The 21,447-nt window shown below is 34.6% G+C and overlaps 3 protein-coding genes across 9 annotated transcripts; 2 read left to right on the top strand and 1 right to left on the bottom strand.

Moving 5' to 3' along the window:
• Positions 1-409: 409 nt before the first annotated feature.
• LOC128188772 (uncharacterized) lies at positions 410-16,662 on the top strand. Of its 7 annotated transcripts, none has more exons than XM_052860031.1 (16): positions 410-924; positions 9,441-10,185; positions 10,476-10,545; positions 11,130-11,210; positions 11,511-11,604; positions 12,246-12,470; positions 12,691-12,863; positions 13,118-13,203; positions 13,391-13,426; positions 14,435-14,473; positions 15,003-15,119; positions 15,234-15,349; positions 15,650-15,908; positions 16,019-16,135; positions 16,236-16,317; positions 16,428-16,662. In XM_052860031.1, exons 1-16 carry the CDS (start codon positions 797-799, stop codon positions 16,571-16,573), a joined length of 2,514 nt encoding a protein of 837 aa, XP_052715991.1. In that variant the 5' UTR covers positions 410-796; the 3' UTR covers positions 16,574-16,662. The 7 variants fall into 7 exon arrangements, with proteins under 7 accessions (XP_052715991.1, XP_052715988.1, XP_052715989.1 ...); XM_052860028.1 differs by lacking the exon at positions 410-924 and adding an exon at positions 1,240-1,469; XM_052860033.1 differs by lacking the exon at positions 410-924 and adding an exon at positions 4,663-5,577.
• LOC128188775 (sodium-dependent neutral amino acid transporter B(0)AT3-like) lies at positions 16,615-19,297 on the bottom strand. The gene is made up of 3 exons (XM_052860038.1): positions 19,143-19,297; positions 18,633-18,795; positions 16,615-17,286 (listed from the first exon to the last, which is right to left on the bottom strand). Exons 1-3 carry the CDS (start codon positions 19,166-19,168, stop codon positions 17,053-17,055), a joined length of 423 nt encoding a protein of 140 aa, XP_052715998.1. The 5' UTR covers positions 19,169-19,297; the 3' UTR covers positions 16,615-17,052.
• A 340-nt stretch (positions 19,298-19,637) lies between these two features.
• On the top strand, positions 19,638-21,384 carry LOC128188774 (uncharacterized). The gene is made up of 6 exons (XM_052860037.1): positions 19,638-19,847; positions 19,962-20,077; positions 20,379-20,637; positions 20,748-20,864; positions 20,965-21,046; positions 21,157-21,384. The coding sequence occupies exons 1-6, from the start codon at positions 19,752-19,754 to the stop codon at positions 21,300-21,302; spliced, it is 816 nt and encodes a 271-aa protein (XP_052715997.1). The 5' UTR covers positions 19,638-19,751; the 3' UTR covers positions 21,303-21,384.
• Positions 21,385-21,447: the final 63 nt, after the last annotated feature.

Genomic DNA, 21,447 nt, shown 5'->3' with positions numbered 1-21,447 from the left:
TCGGATATTAAAATGTTAACGACGGTTCGTCAAGTGCCGTGTACTTCATCGCTCGTGAACATGGTGACATAGAAGTGTTTTAGACGCGCGTAATAATTCCCTTCATTATCATTTTCACAAGGAGTCTAAAAAGATTTGGTGTACATAATCCAGTACTTCCCCAATAGGAACCTGTTATAAATTATGAATTCTTGCAGAGCTTTTGGCAAATGTGTTTCGTCTCTGTAATAAATTAGCATTGTCTTTTTAAACAGTCTTGAGTCTAACGAATCGAACTGACGTCGTGTGGGTCGTAAGTGGAAACCAAGGGGTGTAGAAATCACTGCACATTAAGGGTGTGCTTGACTTCAACAATATGTATAAAGCTCCAGGACTGCACTAGCAGATCCATATTGACAGTCGCTCGTAGATAATTGAGGATATGTGTCAAGACAATCGAACATGGCGATTAAAGGTAATCCCTCACCTGTATCCTGACTTTTTGAAGTTTTAACTAGCTTTGGTGAGAGTAAACATACCCGAATCCTTTAATTACAAAAGGCAAACTAAAAACCGTTTACAAAGCAGGGGGGTTATAAATTAAGGTGCCAATACCCAGTCTATTTCTCCAGTATGCCTCTATTATATTTGTGAGGTGGACAATAAATAATGAACAGATGCTTCAATACTATTTTTGTAACACATTCGATAAAGTCTTAAATCTGGACTGAAGGACACTTTAAATAAAGTCAATTTCGGATGGAATTTTCTTTCGGAGAGTTATTTCTGTGCGTTTGGATAGTATTTAGTGAGAACAATGTCCAAAAAACCCGAGGAAGTGTTAGGCGAGTTACTTCGGCGCGGGTCGGCTAGAAGTCGTCTGCTTGGTCTGAACAACGCCAAAGCAGAAATGCGGGAGTGGATCAAAACCATGAGTCGAAAGAGGTTAGTCCAACTATAATACTAATCCACAAATTACCAAATGTTATAACTGTGTTTACTTGGACAAGGAATCACTGCTTTGAATAAGGTGTTTGATTTAAATCACGTTGTGCTTGAAGCTTTAAATTGGACAATGGTCACAAATTAGCTTAACACACCAACCCATAGACAAACCCCGAGATTTAACATTAATCTATGTAAATACTACGAATAACAAAAATGAAATGTTACGACATCTTTGGTCCCGCGTTGTCCTTGCATAACGCGATAATCTAGTTAACAGAACTGTTATGGTGACAGGACAAGACAGAGAAAATTCAAATCACTATATATGTACATGTACCAGCTAAAATCTGAAAACGGCCTTCGAAATCGACGCACATGGGGAGATACATTGATTTTTGTGGCTTGGGTGATGGGGGTGAGGGAGAAGCTGATATGAAGTTACGATTATCTCTTACCCCACCCCCGGGATTCCGACGGACGTCCCCTAAGCTGCAATCACGTAATAGAGTTTTCGGGGAACCAAGACCATGGGAACTGATTCAGTAAGTTTTTTTTGCGTGTAGTTATAAATTGTGCGAACCTCTACTTAGCAAGAGATTGTTTTCTTGGCTAAAACTCCAGTCTCTCGCCCTCAGAAACTTTTAGATGACATATCTCATTTTTGAGTTGACAAATTTTTTAGATGAAACAGTTATATTATCACAAAAAACACCCAGTTGTATATTTAACCCGACTGTCCTTAAGACAATTTTTTGTGCAATTTAAATCATTGTATAACAAATTAAATTAAAATTTCAAATGTAGCGCTAATTAAGGGATTTGGAAAGAACCCATAAAATTTAAATCAAATTTACAGCCTTTTAACGGGGATTGCAAAATTGGCTATTTAATTTTACCAATGAAGTATAAAAAATACCCAATTTCAAGGGGAACATTGTTCAACTTTATCTTTAATGACAATATAAACCTAGATTTCTCGGGGAAAAATCCGCATTCAAACTAATTTCAACCACAGTTTCATTTTATTATTTATTTCCCTTTCTTTTGGAAGAAAACCCAATTTACAGCCATTCAAATAAACCTTTTGCAATTTGTGGCTTGGATCACAGATCTTAATGAGAGCAAGTCTATGGCAAATGTTTTGAACAACGTTGACAGAATGTTCACCAGTTGACTGTGCAACTGTCTTTCCAACGTCTTCAGTGCAGTATCCTCGGTGCAAGTGCGATTGAGGGAATTCGAACCAGGTTCACTATAAATCTTTGTACAATATGAGCAATATATAGTAATTATTGGTCCTTCAGCTACTATAGCGAGCGTGTTTCTTTTTTGTCGCTTGTAGCAAACGTAGCAAGGTTATTTTTAATAAGAACTTAGAAACGACGCTGTCCTCTGTTGCAATACACGCTGAGCTTCATAGAAAATATCCCTCTCAGTCTGTTGACGTTACGTTATGAGTGAAATATTCTTGAATGCAATCAAACAATCAATCATCATTGAATTCTGTCAGTATCATCTAATAGACAATTTTAACTGGGTATTCACCTGAAGATGGGTAATAAATAAAAGAGTTTTTGATGTAATATAAAGCATGACATTGGTTAGATGTCAAAGGCGCGTATATGACATTTATTTTTTCCTAAAACATAATTTATTTTTATCCTAATCTTATGCACTTTATATTGAGATTTAAATGTGCCTTAAATGTGGATTATGCTCACCAGTTTTACATGCAAAAATGTTTCGAAATATCGATGTGCTTTGTTACTGGTTATTTTAACTTGAGCGAAATGGCTCATGAGGATTAGTCACTTGCACCTTATTTGCGTCACAAAAAAATTTTGAAGATAATATTGACGTCATAAAACGTCAAATTTCCGTACATGCAGGTAAGTAATTTCTCCATAAGCTACGAATCGCTTTTGCCAAACGCTGACGGAAAATCAATCGTCGTTTTGCAACGATATGTAAGTACAGTAGCACATGTGAACAGACACCAGCACGATTGTAAAGACCATGAAAAATGCTCTTCCGCCAGTTGCACGGTACGGTGTTTGCACGATGCTGAAAAAAATGCTCGATTCTACGGACAGTTAGCACAATGCTTGACAATTTGTATATATAATGCTTAACGGTTTACACGATACAATACGTAGTTTTTAGTTTAGATGTATAGAAGCACGTTTTAGGGCCAGTATGCTTATGGTGACAGGCATTGTCGATACAGTTCCATCCCGGAACGATAATCTTCACATCATTGCATCGTCATTGCGCATCTTCGTTAGCCAAGTGTTTCCTGTCCACCCAAGAGAAGACTGAAATGCTTTGGCCAGCGAGTATGCACCATTGCCAAATTTTAAAATTACTACAATGAATTGTAATATAATAACATGACAAAATATGGAACATTTTGCAGCAACGATTGGTTCAGTTTAATCTCTTTTGTACAAAAGAGGGATTCTTGTGTTTTTAAAAAAAAAAAACACTTCCCGAAAAGAGGTCACTATATAATAAAAGGCACATAATTATCCAGTCAATTTTAATCAGCAAATCATACATTTGACTACAGGTTATATAAATATTTCTATAGCTATATATGTTTTGGAAACATTGAATTATTGTCTGTTCAATATTGGATCACATTTGATTAGGTGACGAGGTGTCATTTGTTGTAACTCTGCTTTTTCGTCATCAAATTAAATAAACAAGAACAGGTTTGAATACTCTTCCCTATGATTACACCGCCTTTCTCTCACCAAACAAAAACGTAATGGAAATACACTATAATGGACAGACTTAATAAAATGGCCATTCTAAGTCAAATTCCATTCACGAGGTGTATTATTACACCCAATCAAAAAGCAATATCTGGCTGCTTTTTTCATCGGCCGCTTTCACAAATGATCTAAAAATGAGTTTTAATTTCCTATTTCAATAAAGATGAGGCGGTTGATAACGATTTGGATTAAATAGACTGTATTTTCTGGTTTGTGATTTGTATTAATACATATTTGCAAATTGGTTCTTCGGCTTCGGGTTCATTTCGGTGAAATGTTTTATTCAGCGACTTTTGTTAGTGTAGTTCTACGAAATACCTATATTGATATAACTTATTCGGTGACTTTTGTTTACCTGTTCTATGAAATATCTATAAAAAGAACCGAATGTCAACAAATTATGTTATGTACTAGTATACATTTTTTTAATATAATTGACTAGCTTTATAAGCAAATGCATGTGTATGCAATAGTTTCTCTACAAGTAAATAACTCAGTATCGTATACCACGTGACGTTTCTCTTCCAAAATACAACAGTCAAGAGATTGTTTACTTGTGTACGTATACGCGTACTCCTGTTTGATGCCAATTTCAGACCGTGCATCAAATAAACGTACACATCACCACCACCCCATCACCCCTAAAAGAAATGACCACAAATTATATATCTCTTTGGTCTTTTGCAATAGCATGTATGTTCACGATTGTATGAAAAACCTTGTACTGAATATAAAAATTAACATGATGATGGTGATAATATGCGATATTAATAACTCTACAGTACTTGTACTTAGATACTGCAATCGCATGTCCATACATTGTACATCCCTATTAAAGGTCATTACCGAGCAATCAAGTGGACATGATATATCGATATCGATCAGATATATAGTCCAGTATTTAAACAATAACAATACACCTTTCAGTGTCTTTGGGGGTTGAGCTTTTAAAAGCGTTAGCGTGCTAAGGATAGGGCCGTAATTCCCCTGTTTTCATTGAGAACATTGTTGATGTTATGACTTTCATTTCTCTAATAGAATCCTTCAAAAGTGGACGATTGTTGAATGCTCTAAAGCGACATTGGCTCCGGTATTTATTGTTTTCCTAAGAAAGGAATGACGTTGCCCTGTGCATGGAGGGATTTGAGTTGTAGTAAAGAACTTAACGGGATTAATTCCATTCAAATCGATGATTTGTAAAGACACGTTAATAGATAGTTTTATTGAAAAAGCGTGAGAGAGCACGATCATTTTTTGTGAGTGTATTTTATATCGAAACTATATTGCGTACGTTTATACCTACCAAGGAAACATACACTCGATTTTTTAAAATACATTTAAAAACCAAGGTGCAACTTGTGGCGGAACTAAATGCTGTTTTTAGACGATTTACTAAATATTCAATGTAGACTTAAATATTTTGAAAAACGTTTGACGGTATCGGAAAGTTTATCGGTGGGTAGCATCTTGCAGACATTTTGATTGTATTGAAAAATCGACAACGGAGGTCTCCGATAACAACCGATTTCCAATTGATCGGCAAATCCTTGTGACCAAAAATGGGAAATATATTTCAATTACCTCCGTCATTTAATTAATTTATGGTTTTTCGTCCGGTATTTATTTGAAAGAGGATATTGCCAGGCGGATTTTTAACATTGATTCTGGGCAAATGAAACGAAAACCGTACGTTTCTTATATAGCCGAAGCGATGTTTTAATATTTTCTTAATGAACTGGATGCAAAGGAAAGTAGCAGAGACTGTGTATAAGAAAATCTTGGATCGTTACCTTGGTAACGGGTGATTATAGTGATATTTATTACCTAAAGACAGAAACAATATGTCGGACTTGGAAATCGCGGAGGATTCTGAGTAAGTCCGTCTTTTCATCTTTATTTTGTAATTAATTAAGCGACAATATATCAAAGGTTAAATTGATTTTCTGCTGTACTGAAGGCTTATAAAACTGATTTATTTTAAAGACAACATTGTCAAACAACCACTGTCAGAAAGAGGGAATACGTTCTTGCATGTACAGTATTTCTATGAACAGACAAGATTGTCCAGCAAATGCTACTGACCATTGCGCAACACTTGTACATGCATGTATTTTGTAAGGGTTATTCAGACGAGGATGGAAGACAGTTGATAATGAGAACTATTAATAAGCTACTTAGTAGGGGAAAAACCCATCCTGAATATGTAATTACATACGATCTGTTGATAAAGCACGAAGACACTAGTTTATTGCCATATCCAAACCTTTTTTTACGATGTCTATGTGAGGAAATCATTTTCTAATTTAAATATGTACGAACATTTAAGGAGTAAGGAATAGAATTTAAATTTGAAAATTAATTTTTTTTTTACAAAGTTTGACTTCTCTTTTAAGTAGATTGTAAGAGGAAGACCTACGCAGAAAATCTTCATTTTTTGTTTTGTTCAAACAAACTTATTTTACATCTATATTTGTTTAAAAATTCATTTTGATATTTGGGCAAAATTCCTATATGAATTCCTCAAACACTCGTGTCCATATAGTGGTTCCAACACGCATTCATTAAACATGAAATTTCGCACACACGAACAAACGATAAGTCCTGAATTGTCCAATACACAAGTACTTTTTTTCTTATAAACACACAGTTTATCAAATGAAATAACCACAGAATTTTCCCATTGCACGTTGTCTCGTGGGGCCCCTTCAACCCTCTCGAGGGTCTTAAGTGTTTGAAGAATGGTCGCCTTGAAAATTCTTTATGCAAGTCCATTTCAATATAATAATGTCTCAATAGAGTCATTTCTTCAATAACCTGTATATAACCTTTGTACATGCGGAGGACTCTTTAAGTACATAGCAGTATATAATCTTTGGGGAATGCACTGAGTCTCGACTTTAGAATACCACTTAAGATGACAGAATTGAATCCTTAGGACACCTGGATTAGATATTTATCTTCGAATACACCTTGATCAAATAAAATATTAAGGAAAATGCCACTGTTACCACCTATGCAGGTGTCTTTAGAAAACAAAAAATCAACAAGTTTTTTTTTTTCGTCCAAGGATTTACATGTATATGGATATACCCGAAGTCTTATTTATCATATTTCAATTTTTAGTGTTCCATAATTAACGTACATCGATATGCAATCCAAGCTTGTGCATAACATTGATTACATCACCTTTATAAACAGGCAAGGAAATATTCCGTCATAAACAAGGTTTTGCAAAGTAACGATATTTCTAATGAATTCAGAATTAGAACCATTTTAACAAGGCCTTGGACTTTCCGTAGAACGTAGCTATCATTTCTTGCGTCAAAACATGTTAAAAATGACGCTGGATTCAAGTGAAATATGCACCGATTGCGTAGTCTTAGCTCAAAAGCCAGACAAATCGTGTTGATTTCAATGAGCTTTCACTGAGTGGGCAGCGATGAAATAGACAGGCATACGTCACATTGCTGTTTGACACAACTACCCAAAGTCCAAACTCCTGTTATAATGGTTCTAATGCCTTCGTGTATCATTGATATTGTTGAAAATGATTTTGATAAACCAGATTTTAACGAAACGAAACACCTTAAACAGGAAAAACAAGATGAAAATATTTTTCCCTGATGTCTATTTCTAACGCTCTGATACCCTTTTACAAAGAAGGACGAGACAAGGAATTAGATCCAAGGTCCCAAGTTAAAATATATCGTTGCTTACAAACCTGTGCGTTTGTTTCTTTTGAAAAGAAATTTAATTGTTTTATAGAGTGTCATTTCTGGCACCATTATGCAATGTGTGCTCTCTTTGAAAAAAAAATTCTGAGCTCTACCAAATTACGAAATGCCATTAGGAATTTCAAGATAAGATCATTTTCACTCTATATACCCCCAGACCAAAGTTTAATTATGAAACTTACCATTAAAATACACTCGAATTACACGGTATGTATAAGATAGCTGTACGGGTCTTTAAATCTTGTAATTGTAATTCTATCTGCAGAGATTTAATTATCAGATCCTTTTATGATTTCCATATTTGCACTTCTATTATGCATTGACATATTTTTTTTCTTGAATGTGCAACGAAGAATGGGGGTAGAAAAACCAGTCTTTAAAAAACGATTAAGTGAGTCGAAATTACTTAATCACTTAAGGTCTTTGGCAGAAATATAACGATGGTATAAGATGTCGCATAATAACGGTGGAATGAGAGTTTGAGCAAACGAATCGATACATCTCAAATGGAAGGACTTCAATACGGAGACCATGTAAACATTCTCAGTTTCAACAAACTTAGAGACTGATAATGGCGAACACTCAAAGATGTGTTTTGTTCAGCCGGAATACTCCAAAAGCCTATCATAATTCTATTAAAAGTACTTTGGTATTTAAGAGTCATCCGCTTACTCAAGCCCAGCAATTTGATTAAAAATGCTAATCGGGGTAGCCATTGAAGAATACCAAGAAATACATAGCATGGATATGCCAGAAAGTATATTGAAACGTGAACTGGCAAATTTTACCTCATTTGTAATTCAGAATTTTTTAATTAAGACCTACACAATTCAAATATATTTCTGATATATATCATTATTCCCTTCGTTATTGAAATTCCAGCAAATCACGCTCTTTAATTAAGAGGAGAGTTTACCGGAAAGATGTTTGGCAAAACAAATTTCAAGATAATGAACCCAAAAACGAAATAGAAAACGGATTAGGAGGCCGCCATTTAAATGAATGAACGGCGCTCCGTCCATTGTGTTTCCACAGATAAACTTACAATTTTCCTTTCTTTATTAAAAAGCTTTGAACGCGGTCTGCTCAGCAATATCAGTTTCCAATTAAATCTAACATAGTCTCATCAATGTTCAATAACTCTTAATCATGATGGACGGTACCAATAGGGGGAGAGCTTAGCTAAGGAAAGAAAAGGCAATCATTGTTGTATTAAAGCACGTAAATAAAGCCTTTGTTGTGTGCATACAAAGGTATACGCTATCTGCCGTACAGTCAACTGCAATAAACATGCATATCAATACAGAGGGAGATATTTAAATGAAAACGGACAGTATTTATGACCGCTGTAAATCACCATCTTTTTACACGTGTTCTATAACATTTACACACATATATAAAAGTGTTCTCATCATTTCTGTCATATTAATTCTTGTGTGTGTCCGTGGGGTTTTATATATGCTGACTGAGCAAGTAAGTTTTAATCAGTGAAAATCCAGTTTGAATTTGGTAATTTGTTTCAAAATCATGGTCTTAAATGTAAATTTGGGGAAAAAAATATGAGAAGAAAAACTACAATATTAATCAATAAGAATGAAATGCATATTAGTTTTTTTTTTTTCAGAGAAAAAAATTGGGTCTAATGCATACAAATACTTAATCAAAATATAGATCAATTTATGCGTGAAAAAGGAATATTTAATAAGTAATATTGAACGATATTATGTGACAATGAATATTTTACTGCAACCGTTGTTTACTCTGTTTGTTGATTCAGTAATGAAAACCCTTCCAATGTCAACAACATCTTCATTAACGGGAAAACATTGCACCGTAAAAATGTTGACCCAAAATCAGCATAATGAAGCTGAATTTTGTTAATCAACTAAAAACTGCTACTTTCATCTCATTGGATTGATTTTATTTTATACATAGTTACAGGTCCTTTAAATGTTTGAATAGAACACTACATGTAGTCATACACAATGTCATGTTCTTTCAGGAGGATGTTAAAGGTGGTGAAAGATGCAACAGACAACAAAAGCTTCTACGACACCATGGAACGGAACCGTGAACACGACGGAGAGGAGGAGAAAGAGGAGAAGGATCTTCCTCCCGTCTTCAACAAGCGCCTCTTCGTCACACAGGGAGCGGTCATCATCACCAAGGAGGCAAGGCGTATCATGGCGCAAAACGCCAGATGTTCCCCGGATCAGGACCCCTCTTTAACGAAGTCAGAGATGTTGACAATGCGTTCAGTTGTTGAGGGACTGAAGCTGATTCATAAAGGACAAGATTACATCAAAAACGTATTGTCTCGATGCGTGACCTTAGAGAACTATAACGCGTTTCAATACGTGAAGAAAAAGCCCTGGGAGGACACACTGTCTTGTTATTACGTCGTACACGGCGCGGTGGAAGTGACGTATGACATGTCCGGGGCGGGGCAGTCGTCCTCTCGGAACGTTTACCAACCGAACATCATCTATAGTCATGGCACTGCGGAATACCTTGGGATTGTTAGTGCAGAGGGGCGGGATGAGGACATTGCTCCTCCAGCGACCGTGTACACGAAGGAGCAGTGTGAATTCATTCGTATTGACAGAGACAGATTCCATAGACTGATCGAAGTGGAAGAAACGATATTAAAAAATGAGATTCAACGTTATTTCAAATCAGGGTCTAGCATTCTTTCAATACTTGCCGATGACGTGCAAGCAAAAATTCTACAAATGATCCAAAAACACGTAAGATTCCAATTTATCATATTAAGAGTTTCATCATTCCGTATTAGACAGTGCCACATTGATTTTGTTAAAACATTGAAATCACTTACAAGGCTAATGCGTTTGGAATCGAATTTCTTTCAATATGATATTTGTTTTAGACCATTTAGTGTAAATGCAAACAATTTAAGAGCATGCTTTTTTTTCTTTCGAACGCATTCCCTTTCAATTCAAATTGTTGATTGGCGAAATGTAAACTTTCAAATCAGTGGAAAGATATTCATTTTGTGTCTTGATAATTGATTTGTCAGGAGTATCCACCCAACAAAACGTTGTTAGAGCAGGGCGAGGAGACGGAGTACCTTTACGTCATAGTATCAGGTGAGCCAGGGACCATACTTGGGATCATTTAGTGTACATGTACTAGTATGTTGCAAATAAAATCACAATTAACAGTGATTTCCTGAAAGTGAATACTGTAAACCAACTTTAATTAGCGTATGAGAAGTTTTGGCGAGGTTCGCGAGAAACTAATTGTTGCGAATGCTTTTTGCCGCGGACCAATATTTAACCATAAAGTTGTAATGAAAAAAAGGTGTGGATAAGGCTTGGTCGCGAAAATTAGTCACTGCAAACCAGTTCATCTCAGATGAATAGCGAAATAAAGTCGTCGCGAATAATATTTGGTTTACAGAATACGCTGAATAAAAATACTACATACAAAATTTATATAGATAGCAAATCGGCAACCATTAATAGCCATAACATGAATCCTGAAGCCAAATTGCAGCAAAACCATTTGAAGTATAAAAAAAAAATCCTGGAAACCTAAAGCGATGTAAAAAATTTTGTAAAATGTGAGGTTTTGCAAACTGTTTTTTCTTTCTTAAAATAGTTGAAAGGGTTTTCAGATGAATACAAGTTTTAATTTTTTTTTAACTGAAATGTACTTTTGTAACATAAAGGTCGGGTTCAGTGTTATCGAGAGGTGTACATTCCTGAAGCGGATCGCAGCATAACATTCTACGTCTGCTGTAGGGAGAAGGGTACAAATTTAATATAAATTTTACTAATGTTTAATTTACATCATTCCAATACAATTAAAGCATTAGCAATATCAAAATCTAATATCTAAGGGACAGGTAATTGCCATATACGAAAAGTTCATGATGTGTTCCTCTTTTGATATCAACCTATAAAGATTAATTTTATTTTAAAGTCATATTAGATAAAAAAGAAATTCGGACCATTAATTTTTATGTAAGATTTGCCAATCAAAATGCAATTATGATTATACATAGAAATAAGAAGCATTGAAATATTGTTTACGTATTTTTTAATGGCAGACGACTTTTTTGGCGAGGAGGGTGTACTGGACCATGACGGAAGTTACTGTAAGATCACCACCACCACCCCCACCGTGTGTTACAGGTTCCACAGGTATACAACCCGATACAAGATTTAGTGGATTCTGTATAAATGTATAATATTAGTAGTCAAAAAGGCATGATAAAAATCTAAAGGTTTTAAGTATCCAACGCATCATTTTTTATTCGCGAATAACCAGGTTAAATCTGATTCGTGAAAGTTAGTTTTCACGAACAGAATGTCGTTTTATTTAGTTCATACAAACATGGTCTACGTCGATAAATATCCGCCAAATATCGCGAATCTGGCGGATTTTTATCACAGGCGTAAAATACTTACAGTACTTACCAAATTGAATCAATAAAATGTCACATATTTTACAAATACATAAGAACAAAGACAAACTTGATACAATTTTGAGCCAGTATTATAAAAAATAAAATCAAGTCGCATCTGTAAAGGGGAAAGAAATAGCAGGCATAAAACCATATAGTATTATTAAGTCTTTGTCTCATTCAGGAGAACTTTATTCGTCAAGCAGAACAGTAACACTGCAATGTAATATATGTTCATTTAATATAAGTATATTTAATCTTCAAAGTATAAATACACTTAGTCTGAAAACCACTTTGCATTTGTAATATTCAATGCATACACTAAGTCTGAACACCACTATACAAAATTAGTTATATGCAACTCATATTTTGCTTCAGAACTGCGCTTAAAATAGTAAACTCAGAGAAACTGGAACGAGTGCTTCAAGAGAACCGCCATGATTTTGTCAGCGAGGAGGAACTTCGAGACCGAGGCTACAAAAACCATGTCTGGAACAACTACAAACACAACAGGATCAAAGAGTCTCTCAAAGAAAAGGGCAAGCTGAAATACATGTGTAAAATGAAGGAACACCCAGTGGCTGACAGACCGCCGACCGAGGAGTGAGGGCAAATTGCATAATCATTACTGACTTATCGCATGTTTTACTTGCAATCATTTTAAAAAAGATTTTGCAAACAAAAAAAGTACAGTAATAGAACCATAAATGTATAAAAGTGTCATTTTGGACAATCAATTTCGCTTTTATCTTCATTTTTTAATCGTCGCGTAGCGTAGATTTGTGTACTCTCGGATATATGATGTAATATGTGTTCCTTGTAGAGAGCAGACGACCGAGAATATGTATCGATTCGTCCTGAAAGGCAGCAAGTTCACCCCACTTCAAGTTCGACCTTTGTCCTTCCATTCCCAAAGGTCAAGGCCACACACTGCCCCGGCACATTTTCACAAAAAGACGTCACCTGAGCTTGATGAACCTAGCGAAAGCGAATCAGGTGAGATTGACAACCGTAATCTTGGTGTATTTGATGTTTGGAAGTACTAGACTTTTAGTGTTAAGCTTATTACTCTGCAAAAATAACTCGATGTTTTGATGTTTGATAATTGAGCACATTGAATTTTGACCCATTTAAACACATTTTGGAAACTTTGAAAAGAACAAAATTAATATTCATATCATTGAAGTTAATTTACGGAATGGTTTGGAACGAGAAGGTGGTAAGTAAAATTTGAATTGTCTCCTCTTTAGATTCTGAATCAGAAGACGAAGAGACTAAAAACAAACAGCTGATGACATCAAAATTAGCCAAAACCCTAGATGAATTATGTACAAAAGTAAGTGAATTTCTCATTTACATTTATTTTCAGCGTGTACTATAAAGTAAAGTTTATTATCTAATGAAAGAAATGCAACTAACTATATAGATTATTTTATTGTACACATTTCTTTTTATGTAACCTTTTTTAATGAATTTATCTTTTTTCTCATAATATCTTTATACATTGCCTTTATTGCTGGCAGGAGGAAAAATTAATATTTCTTAAACACATAAAGAAGGTAAACTACTCACTGGCAAAATCATTATCCAATCATATTACGCGTATATAGACTACTGCTTTTAAAAAATAAATTATTATATGTACTTGTACATTTGTTTAAGTAGACAGTGTATACGGCAATCAAAGTATAATCCATATCTTTATGCATGAAAAGCCACAAAAGTATTGTGTTGTCTTTACAAATGTTATCTTTAAGTTACATAGGTATTTATGACTCGGTGAACTTTGTATTTGTTTTTATTATTTCCCTTTAAAACTGTTGTATATGTGTAGTTACTGTAGTATGATATCATTAATCTTAGAATGTGTTTAATGAGTGGTCCACAAAACTCTATGACTAATTTAACTTAATTGTTTCCACTGTACAGATCTGGAAATGAATTGTACTTTAATCTTACATTACTCAGTGATTTACATCCTAACGAATAGCTGATTATCTCGGTTTTTTTTTTAAAGAAATGCCTTTAAAAACACCCGTCACCCGCGAGAACGATTGCAAACTGTGGTTTCATTTATATTTGTGGGCATCAATTTTCATGGATAAAGCAAAAATCACAGTTTAAAGGGTGCGTAAATTTGTGGCCAAGTATCCTATCAATAAAAAATGTTCATTGAAACTGCACTTTAAAAAACATTGAATTTCATGGATAAACATAACAACGAAATCTACAAAAATTGGTAATCAACGAATATTAATGGAAAAAAATAACCTGTCGCCAACTATTACTATCCCTTATCCCCCTCCCGGAAATGCATGATGTCTGTCGCGAATATTGGTCGCCATGCACCAGCTTTTTTTTTTATCAGCCATCACATGTTCTGAAACTGTCGTTTATGTGTTCCACCGAAAGTTTTCAGAATACATGTATTTTAGTTACTAGTGTAGTAAACTATATTTAGCCCATTTAAACAATATATACCTATATCTATATCTTCTCTGAGCCATGTTATTCATTTTCTAAATATTACATGCAATTCTCTGATGACATAATCGTATAATGTTTAGCGGACTCACGAAACAAGGAATGGTCGGAGAACTCGAGCTGTGCGTAAAGTTTGCTCCCTTGTTTGATCTATATTACTGAGTGCAGTGCGTTGTAGCGTGTGTTGCAGTTACTCTGTCAACAAGATCTGTGCTCTTATGTAATCAGAGAAATATCATAATATATATATTTACATGTAACAGGAAAAAGATTAAAGGTTAACATACAAACCTTTACATGATAGGACTTTGTTGTTTTCTAATGTTTTAAAGATGAATTTTATATGTATACATGTACATGGTGCTGTATAGATCTATGGTTTTTTTTTTCATGACACGTATGCATGACTATCAATTTCATACAACTTCTGTGAATGTACATGTATATATGCATGCATACTAACAAACATACTGTCTAGTTGGCATCTAACATGACTGTGCTCGCTGAAAGCTGAAAATATTGTTTGGCTCTCAGACTGCAAGACAATGTGGAATCAAATTTTGACCGTTTTATTTGTTATTTTTTTTTTAGCAAAATCGATATACCCTTATACTTTTTCAAGTTAAACAAAAGCATTCTATGATATTTTAGAACTTAGATGCGGATAGTATTATGAATATCATGGACGAAAACAGCGAAATAGGACGTCATCTGAAGAAAGCTTGGGAAACACAAGATGTGGAACAACCGGAACAAGAATCCTTTATGGTATATGTCGTAATCAAAATTTACATACCCTAGTTTTGTAGATTTTACATGTATATAAAAGTTGTGTCTAAATAAATGCAACACGATTATCTGACTTCAAAACTTTTGTCGCAGAAAAATGGGATTCTTGCAATCATGGGTTCAGATGACATTGTGCGGAAAGCCATGGCGATGGCGGATAAGGAAGTCTCTCACCAACGACGGCGTCGTTCTGCCAAAGATGATAAAGAGTAGGAACAATTGTACACTTATACCTTACGATAACAAATCAAGACATTCGAAATTAATGATCTTTTCTTATGATGTTTCATTGGTTCATGAAAGAAAAGGAAGAACGATAAGATCTGCAATTTAAATATTACTCGAAAACATTTTTTAACGGATTTTTTTTACACGAATTAAAACTGTTGTGAACCAAATCAAGAATCATTTAATAATTCTGTATCTAGAATAGAGCACAACAAGTATGTTGTTTAGCAGATTCTTGTGTTCTTTTTTCTGATTTGTAATTTCCATTTTTTCTATTTTAGATGGAACACCGTAGTTCACGCAGAAAACAGCCAGGCCAAATTCCTGGTAGCTGCCAACAAAATGAGAATAAATCTTCTACGCAAGAACCTAGCGGCCATTGACAAAGAACGGAAATTAAACGCTCAAAAGAGAATTCGCATCAATCGAAAGCCATACACGACAGAAAGCAAAGAAAACGTGGAGAGTTCAAAACAGGTGAAAGTTAAAGGTTCCGAGAAAAATAATCACTCCCAAGGTCAAGGAGATACTGAGAAAGAGGTACCAATCCAAAATGAATGAAATGAACATATGTAATATATACTTAGTATTATATTCACAATGTGCTTGTTGTAAATGCTTGGAATATATGCCTTGTCTTCCAAATTCAGGACGGCAATGCAACCTTGTTTGTTTCACGATCACAGAAAAGATGGCGACCGTCAACTGTCAACAGTGAAGTAACCGAGGGCTCGCCTACACGTAACCATGACAACACACCAACACGGGTAAGATTCTGAGTTTTGGTTACAAGGATTAATGGAAAGAAACCTTTGATTTTCACGAGAATCTGCGTACAAGACTATACGTGATTGCTTTTTCGTCTAGGTAAAATTAAGCAGACCTAGAAGTGCCATTGTAACACACAAGGAAGCGACGTCATATAATGACAAGCAGCAGACGACAAAACGTAAGCTTCTAAGTCGATGAAATTAGTATACATTTTTGTAATGTCTCGCCAAGATTGATAATTATTGAAAAGAGTTTAAAGAAATAAACTTTTCATGTTATTTTTTGTAGATTATAGAAGTTGTAGAAGCTTACACAACAGCTCAAATAACGTGTCTGTTGTTCCTGTCAAGGGACTTATTACATCCCGCCCAAACAGCGCCTCTTCTCGCCCAAACAGCGTCAGGGGCGTCGGGCGCCAAGTGTTCAGTAACTAGTATCTATCTAAAGTGATTGCTATACTCATCAGAGCTATACACAAAGTTGTTACTTTATTGTTGTTGATAAATAAAAAGAAAATACATTTTATATTACTTCACTTGTGTTTTCGTACAATGCGCTATCGTAAATATATCACTGATAAGCTATAAACACACATGCACCGATATTGACACTTCGATGATTTATCAGTATTCACAAGAGTATAGTATTACTTTTTTTTAAATTTCAATCTAGATTTTTAGTCAAATGGAACAATTTTATAATATAAATATAATAATAATGAATGGCATGGCAATGATTTAAAGTAACAATGCATGGATGAATAAACAATATAGTTAGACAAACCAAAACTATTACGATAAACATCACATATAGCTCTTTTCTAATATACAAGAATTATACACGTTGGTAGATGTTCTTCTTTACTTTGATACGTATTGCAATGCCTAACTAAAATATTACATATCGTACGTGTCTAATCCTTGAACCCAAATAAAACTTTTTCGAACTGGTTACTGATATGTGGCTGAAACTGTCTCTCTTCCATCAACTCGTCCTCGGGGAAATAGGCGGGCACCTCCTCCTTCCAATCTATAAGTCTGTAGTACTTGACCAGCGCCACCCCCGGGATCCACAGTACGGAGGACAGAATTAGAAGAACGGCTAACACCTGGCACCACCAGGGCCATGGGGCTAACTCCGTGTATCCCTGACAAGAAAATACTTTACCTCAATACCTGCCAAATATTTTGGGGCATTCAGAAACTTTGAAACACTGACTTTTTATATTTTTTTTTCATTTTAAAAATTGATTCTTGTTAACAACATCTTAAGGACGTTGTTTACTCAGGGTTTGAGTTCTCAAATCCGGATTGTTAAAAAGTTCAATTTCATGAGTAAAATTCGTTTAAAATACAAAAGTATTTATGAAATGAATTATTCTTGACATAACAATCGATATTTTTTACTAAATTATGGAATTAGGCTCTGACAAAGTTTGACTTTTAGCAAAACAGAGGAAATTCGGACAACATTTACAGATTTTGTTTTCCACTGAAATATTTTTGGTAGTACTATAATATTTTGAGTTAAGATTTTATTTGTTAGTCAACATAATTTTGCATATTTTCTGTTGGTTTTATCTTGCTTTTTCGTTTAGATAAACAAAAATATTAAAAAATGCTAAAAAAATTATAAAAGACACCATATCTCAAAATTCTGATCATTGACCTCATATAAATTTTATGCCAGCAGAGAAAGGTCAATATACTTAGTTTAATACTATAAATGTTTTAGCATTATCATCATTCAGTTTTTTATTATATTGAATCAAAAATGGGTAGTAATTTGAAAACTGATAGAGGAAATTCGGACTAGAATATCTATAAAAATTGTGAATGAAAACTTAATGCTTTGTATCTATTTAATGTCACTATCATTCATAAACTGTATTTTATTTGTCAAAGAGTTAACCAATTTGTATTATTTTCACAATTAAGAAATTCTCAATCATAGTGTAAAATTGTTATGGATTTTTCTGAAATTTTAAAAAAATATTCAATGGCCGTTAACTCAAAAAGTAGGTCATTGACCTACTTTTTGAACGTGAAGAATAACACTACCACGTAAGGTCTATAACACACAATAGTTGGTTTTTCATTATCATCAGTGGAATTCTTTTTCATTGTGAGTAAACGTCACCCTTAAGATATTGGTATGATTCATAGAAATGTTGGCGGGAAACGATCTTGTCTTTAGCTGCAGTGCAAAATTATCCAGTATACCATAAACAAAATACGTCTACTACTAGTGTATATGTACATTTTGTCTTTTAACGCATAAATGAGAGTTTCACCAGAGACATATATATTAGTATTATTTTTATACATATGTATATACGTCCCTGATTTCACAAATATTAATTAAAGGAAGAAATAAACACAAAAATATGTCACATGCACAATGCTGTATTTCTAAAAGTTGATTTATGGCCAGATGCATCTTGTTGCGAATCACTAAATGCACAGTACCAAAAATAAATTGGCGATCAAATACCTTTAATGAGTTCCAGACCTCGTAACTGACTCCTTTAGAGAAAATTTCTATGAGGCTAGCAACAAAAATAACGACCATGGCAAGTGGACCGATAAAACGCCAACACAGGAGCCAGAAATAGCCAGGCCGGCTTCCTATCATCAGCTCTATATCATCGCATAATCTAAAAGTATAACAATTACCATCCATGTTACATCCACATTAAGGTAGGCAGATTGATTTTTGAAACCACTTACCCAAGTTTCATTAAGATATTTTCTTAGAAATAGCCTTTCATTCTCATTTTTCACCTATGAACATGATGAATGACAGGTTGTATCTTAACCTCCAATATTGAAAAAAAAAATGAAAGACATATATATTTCTCAAAATAAATTAATATGCGTTAAAATAGTCTAACCCTAAATAGAGTCTTCCGGTAATGTAAAAGATTACGTTGCGCGCTTTTATGAATGCGTATCAAGTTGGATAAGCATTAAGGTACGCTTATGATTAAAAGATGCTCAGTACCTTTGTAAACCATAAATATATGACATCCCTAATAATTCTATGAATGCTATAATCAGCAGAGGTATATTGGCGGAGAAAGAGTCAAATAGGCTGAAAACGTAGGAACCGGTTCTGGTGGCAAAACACAGGGAGATTAGGAAAGAGACCAGACAGACGATACCTGTAATAAAAAACTCAGGGAGATCAGGAAGGGCGCTAGGAAGACGATGCCTGCAAAGATAATTAACTCACAGACGAACAAGGAGGGTCACAACTAAATTGGACAAGATGTAAACAACATCCAACTTCCCATTTTTTTTTTACAAGTTCATAAACGTCAAGAAGATAGATGTATATCGAATTTTGTTTTTTGCATTTTGGGTAGTTTTCGATAGTACTACGATTCATTGAAGCAAGGATGGTTTCTTACGAATACAACCAAAAGGTACATGTTAAAAAATTATGTTTACTGTTTTATAATTCAGTATTCAATAAGAAGACAATGTTGAATCAAATTTTGACCGTTTTATTTGTTATTTTTTTTTAAAGCAAAATCGATATACCCTTATACTTTTTCAAGTTAAACAAAAGCATTCTATGATATTTTAGAACTTAGATGCGGATAGCATTATGAATATCATGGACGAAAACAGCGAAATAGGACGTCATCTGAAGAAAGCTTGGGAAACACAAGATGTGGAGCAACCGGAACAAGAATCGTTTATGGTATATGTTGTAATCAAAATTTACATACCCTAGTTTTGTAGATTTTACATGTATATAAAAGTTGTGTCTAAATAAATGCAACACGATTATCTGACTTCAAAACTTTTGTCGCAGAAAAATGGGATTCTTGCAATCATGGGTTCAGATGACATTGTGCGGAAAGCCATGGCGATGGCGGATAAGGAAGTCTCTCACCAACGACGGCGTCGTTCTGCCAAAGATGATAAAGAGTAGGAACAATTGTACACTTATACCTTACGATAACAAATCAAGACATTCGAAATTAATGATCTTTTCTTATGATGTTTCATTGGTTCATGAAAGAAAAGGAAGAACGATAAGATCTGCAATTTAAATATTACTCGAAAACATTTATTAACGGATTTTTTTTACACGAATTAAAACTGTTGTGAACCAAATCAAGAATCATTTAATAATTCTGTATCTAGAATAGAGCACAACAAGTATGTTGTTTAGCAGATTCTTGTGTTCTTTTTTCGTAAATCGTAATTTCCAATTTTTCTATTTTAGATGGAACACCGTAGTTCACGCAGAAAACAGCCAGGCCAAATTCCTGGTAGCTGCCAACAAAATGAGAATAAATCTTCTACGCAAGAACCTAGCGGCCATTGACAAAGAACGGAAATTAAACGCTCAAAAGAGAATTCGCATCAATCGAAAGCCATACACGACAGAAAGCAAAGAAAACGTGGAGAGTTCAAAACAGGTGAAAGTTAAAGGTTCCGAGAAAAATAATCACTCCCAAGGTCAAGGAGATACTGAGAAAGAGGTACCAATCCAAAATGAATGAAATGAACATATGTAATATATACTTAGTATTATATTCACAATGTGCTTGTTGTAAATGCTTGGAATATATGCCTTGTCTTCCAAATTCAGGACGGCAATGCAACCTTGTTTGTTTCACGATCACAGAAAAGATGGCGACCGTCAACTGTCAACAGTGAAGTAACCGAGGGCTCGCCTACACGTAACCATGACAACACACCAACACGGGTAAGATTCTGAGTTTGGTTGCAAGGATTAATGGAAAGAAACCTTTGATTTTCAGGGGAATCTGCGTACAAGACGTATAAGTGATTGCTTTTTCGTCTAGGTAAAATTAAGCAGACCTAGAAGTGCCATTGTAACACACAAGGAAGCGACGTCATATAATGACAAGCAGCAGACGACAAAACGTAAGCTTCTAAGTCGATGAAATTAGTATTCATTTTTGTAATGTCTCGCCAAGATTGATAATTATTGAAAAGAGTTTAAAGAAATTAACTTTTCATGTTATTTTTTGTAGATTATAGAAGTTGTAGAAGCTTACACAACAGCTCAAATAACGTGTCTGTTGTTCCTGTCAAGGGACTTATTACTTCCCGCCCAAACAGCGCCTCTTCTCGCCCAAACAGCGTCAGGGGCGTCGGGCGCCAAGTGTTCAGTAACTAGTATCTATCTTAAGTGGTTGCTATACTCATCAGAACTATACACAGAGTTGTTACTTTATTGTTGTTGATTAATAAAAAGAAAATACATTTTATATTACTTCACTTGTGTTTCCGTACAATGCGCTATCGATATACCAGTGATAAGC

Source organism: Crassostrea angulata, chromosome 6, assembly GCF_025612915.1.
Source record: "Crassostrea angulata isolate pt1a10 chromosome 6, ASM2561291v2, whole genome shotgun sequence".
In the NCBI taxonomy this organism is placed as follows: domain Eukaryota; kingdom Metazoa; phylum Mollusca; class Bivalvia; order Ostreida; family Ostreidae; genus Magallana; species Magallana angulata.
Note: the sequence above shows the minus strand (reverse complement) of the source record. Positions and strands in the feature narration are given on the sequence as shown.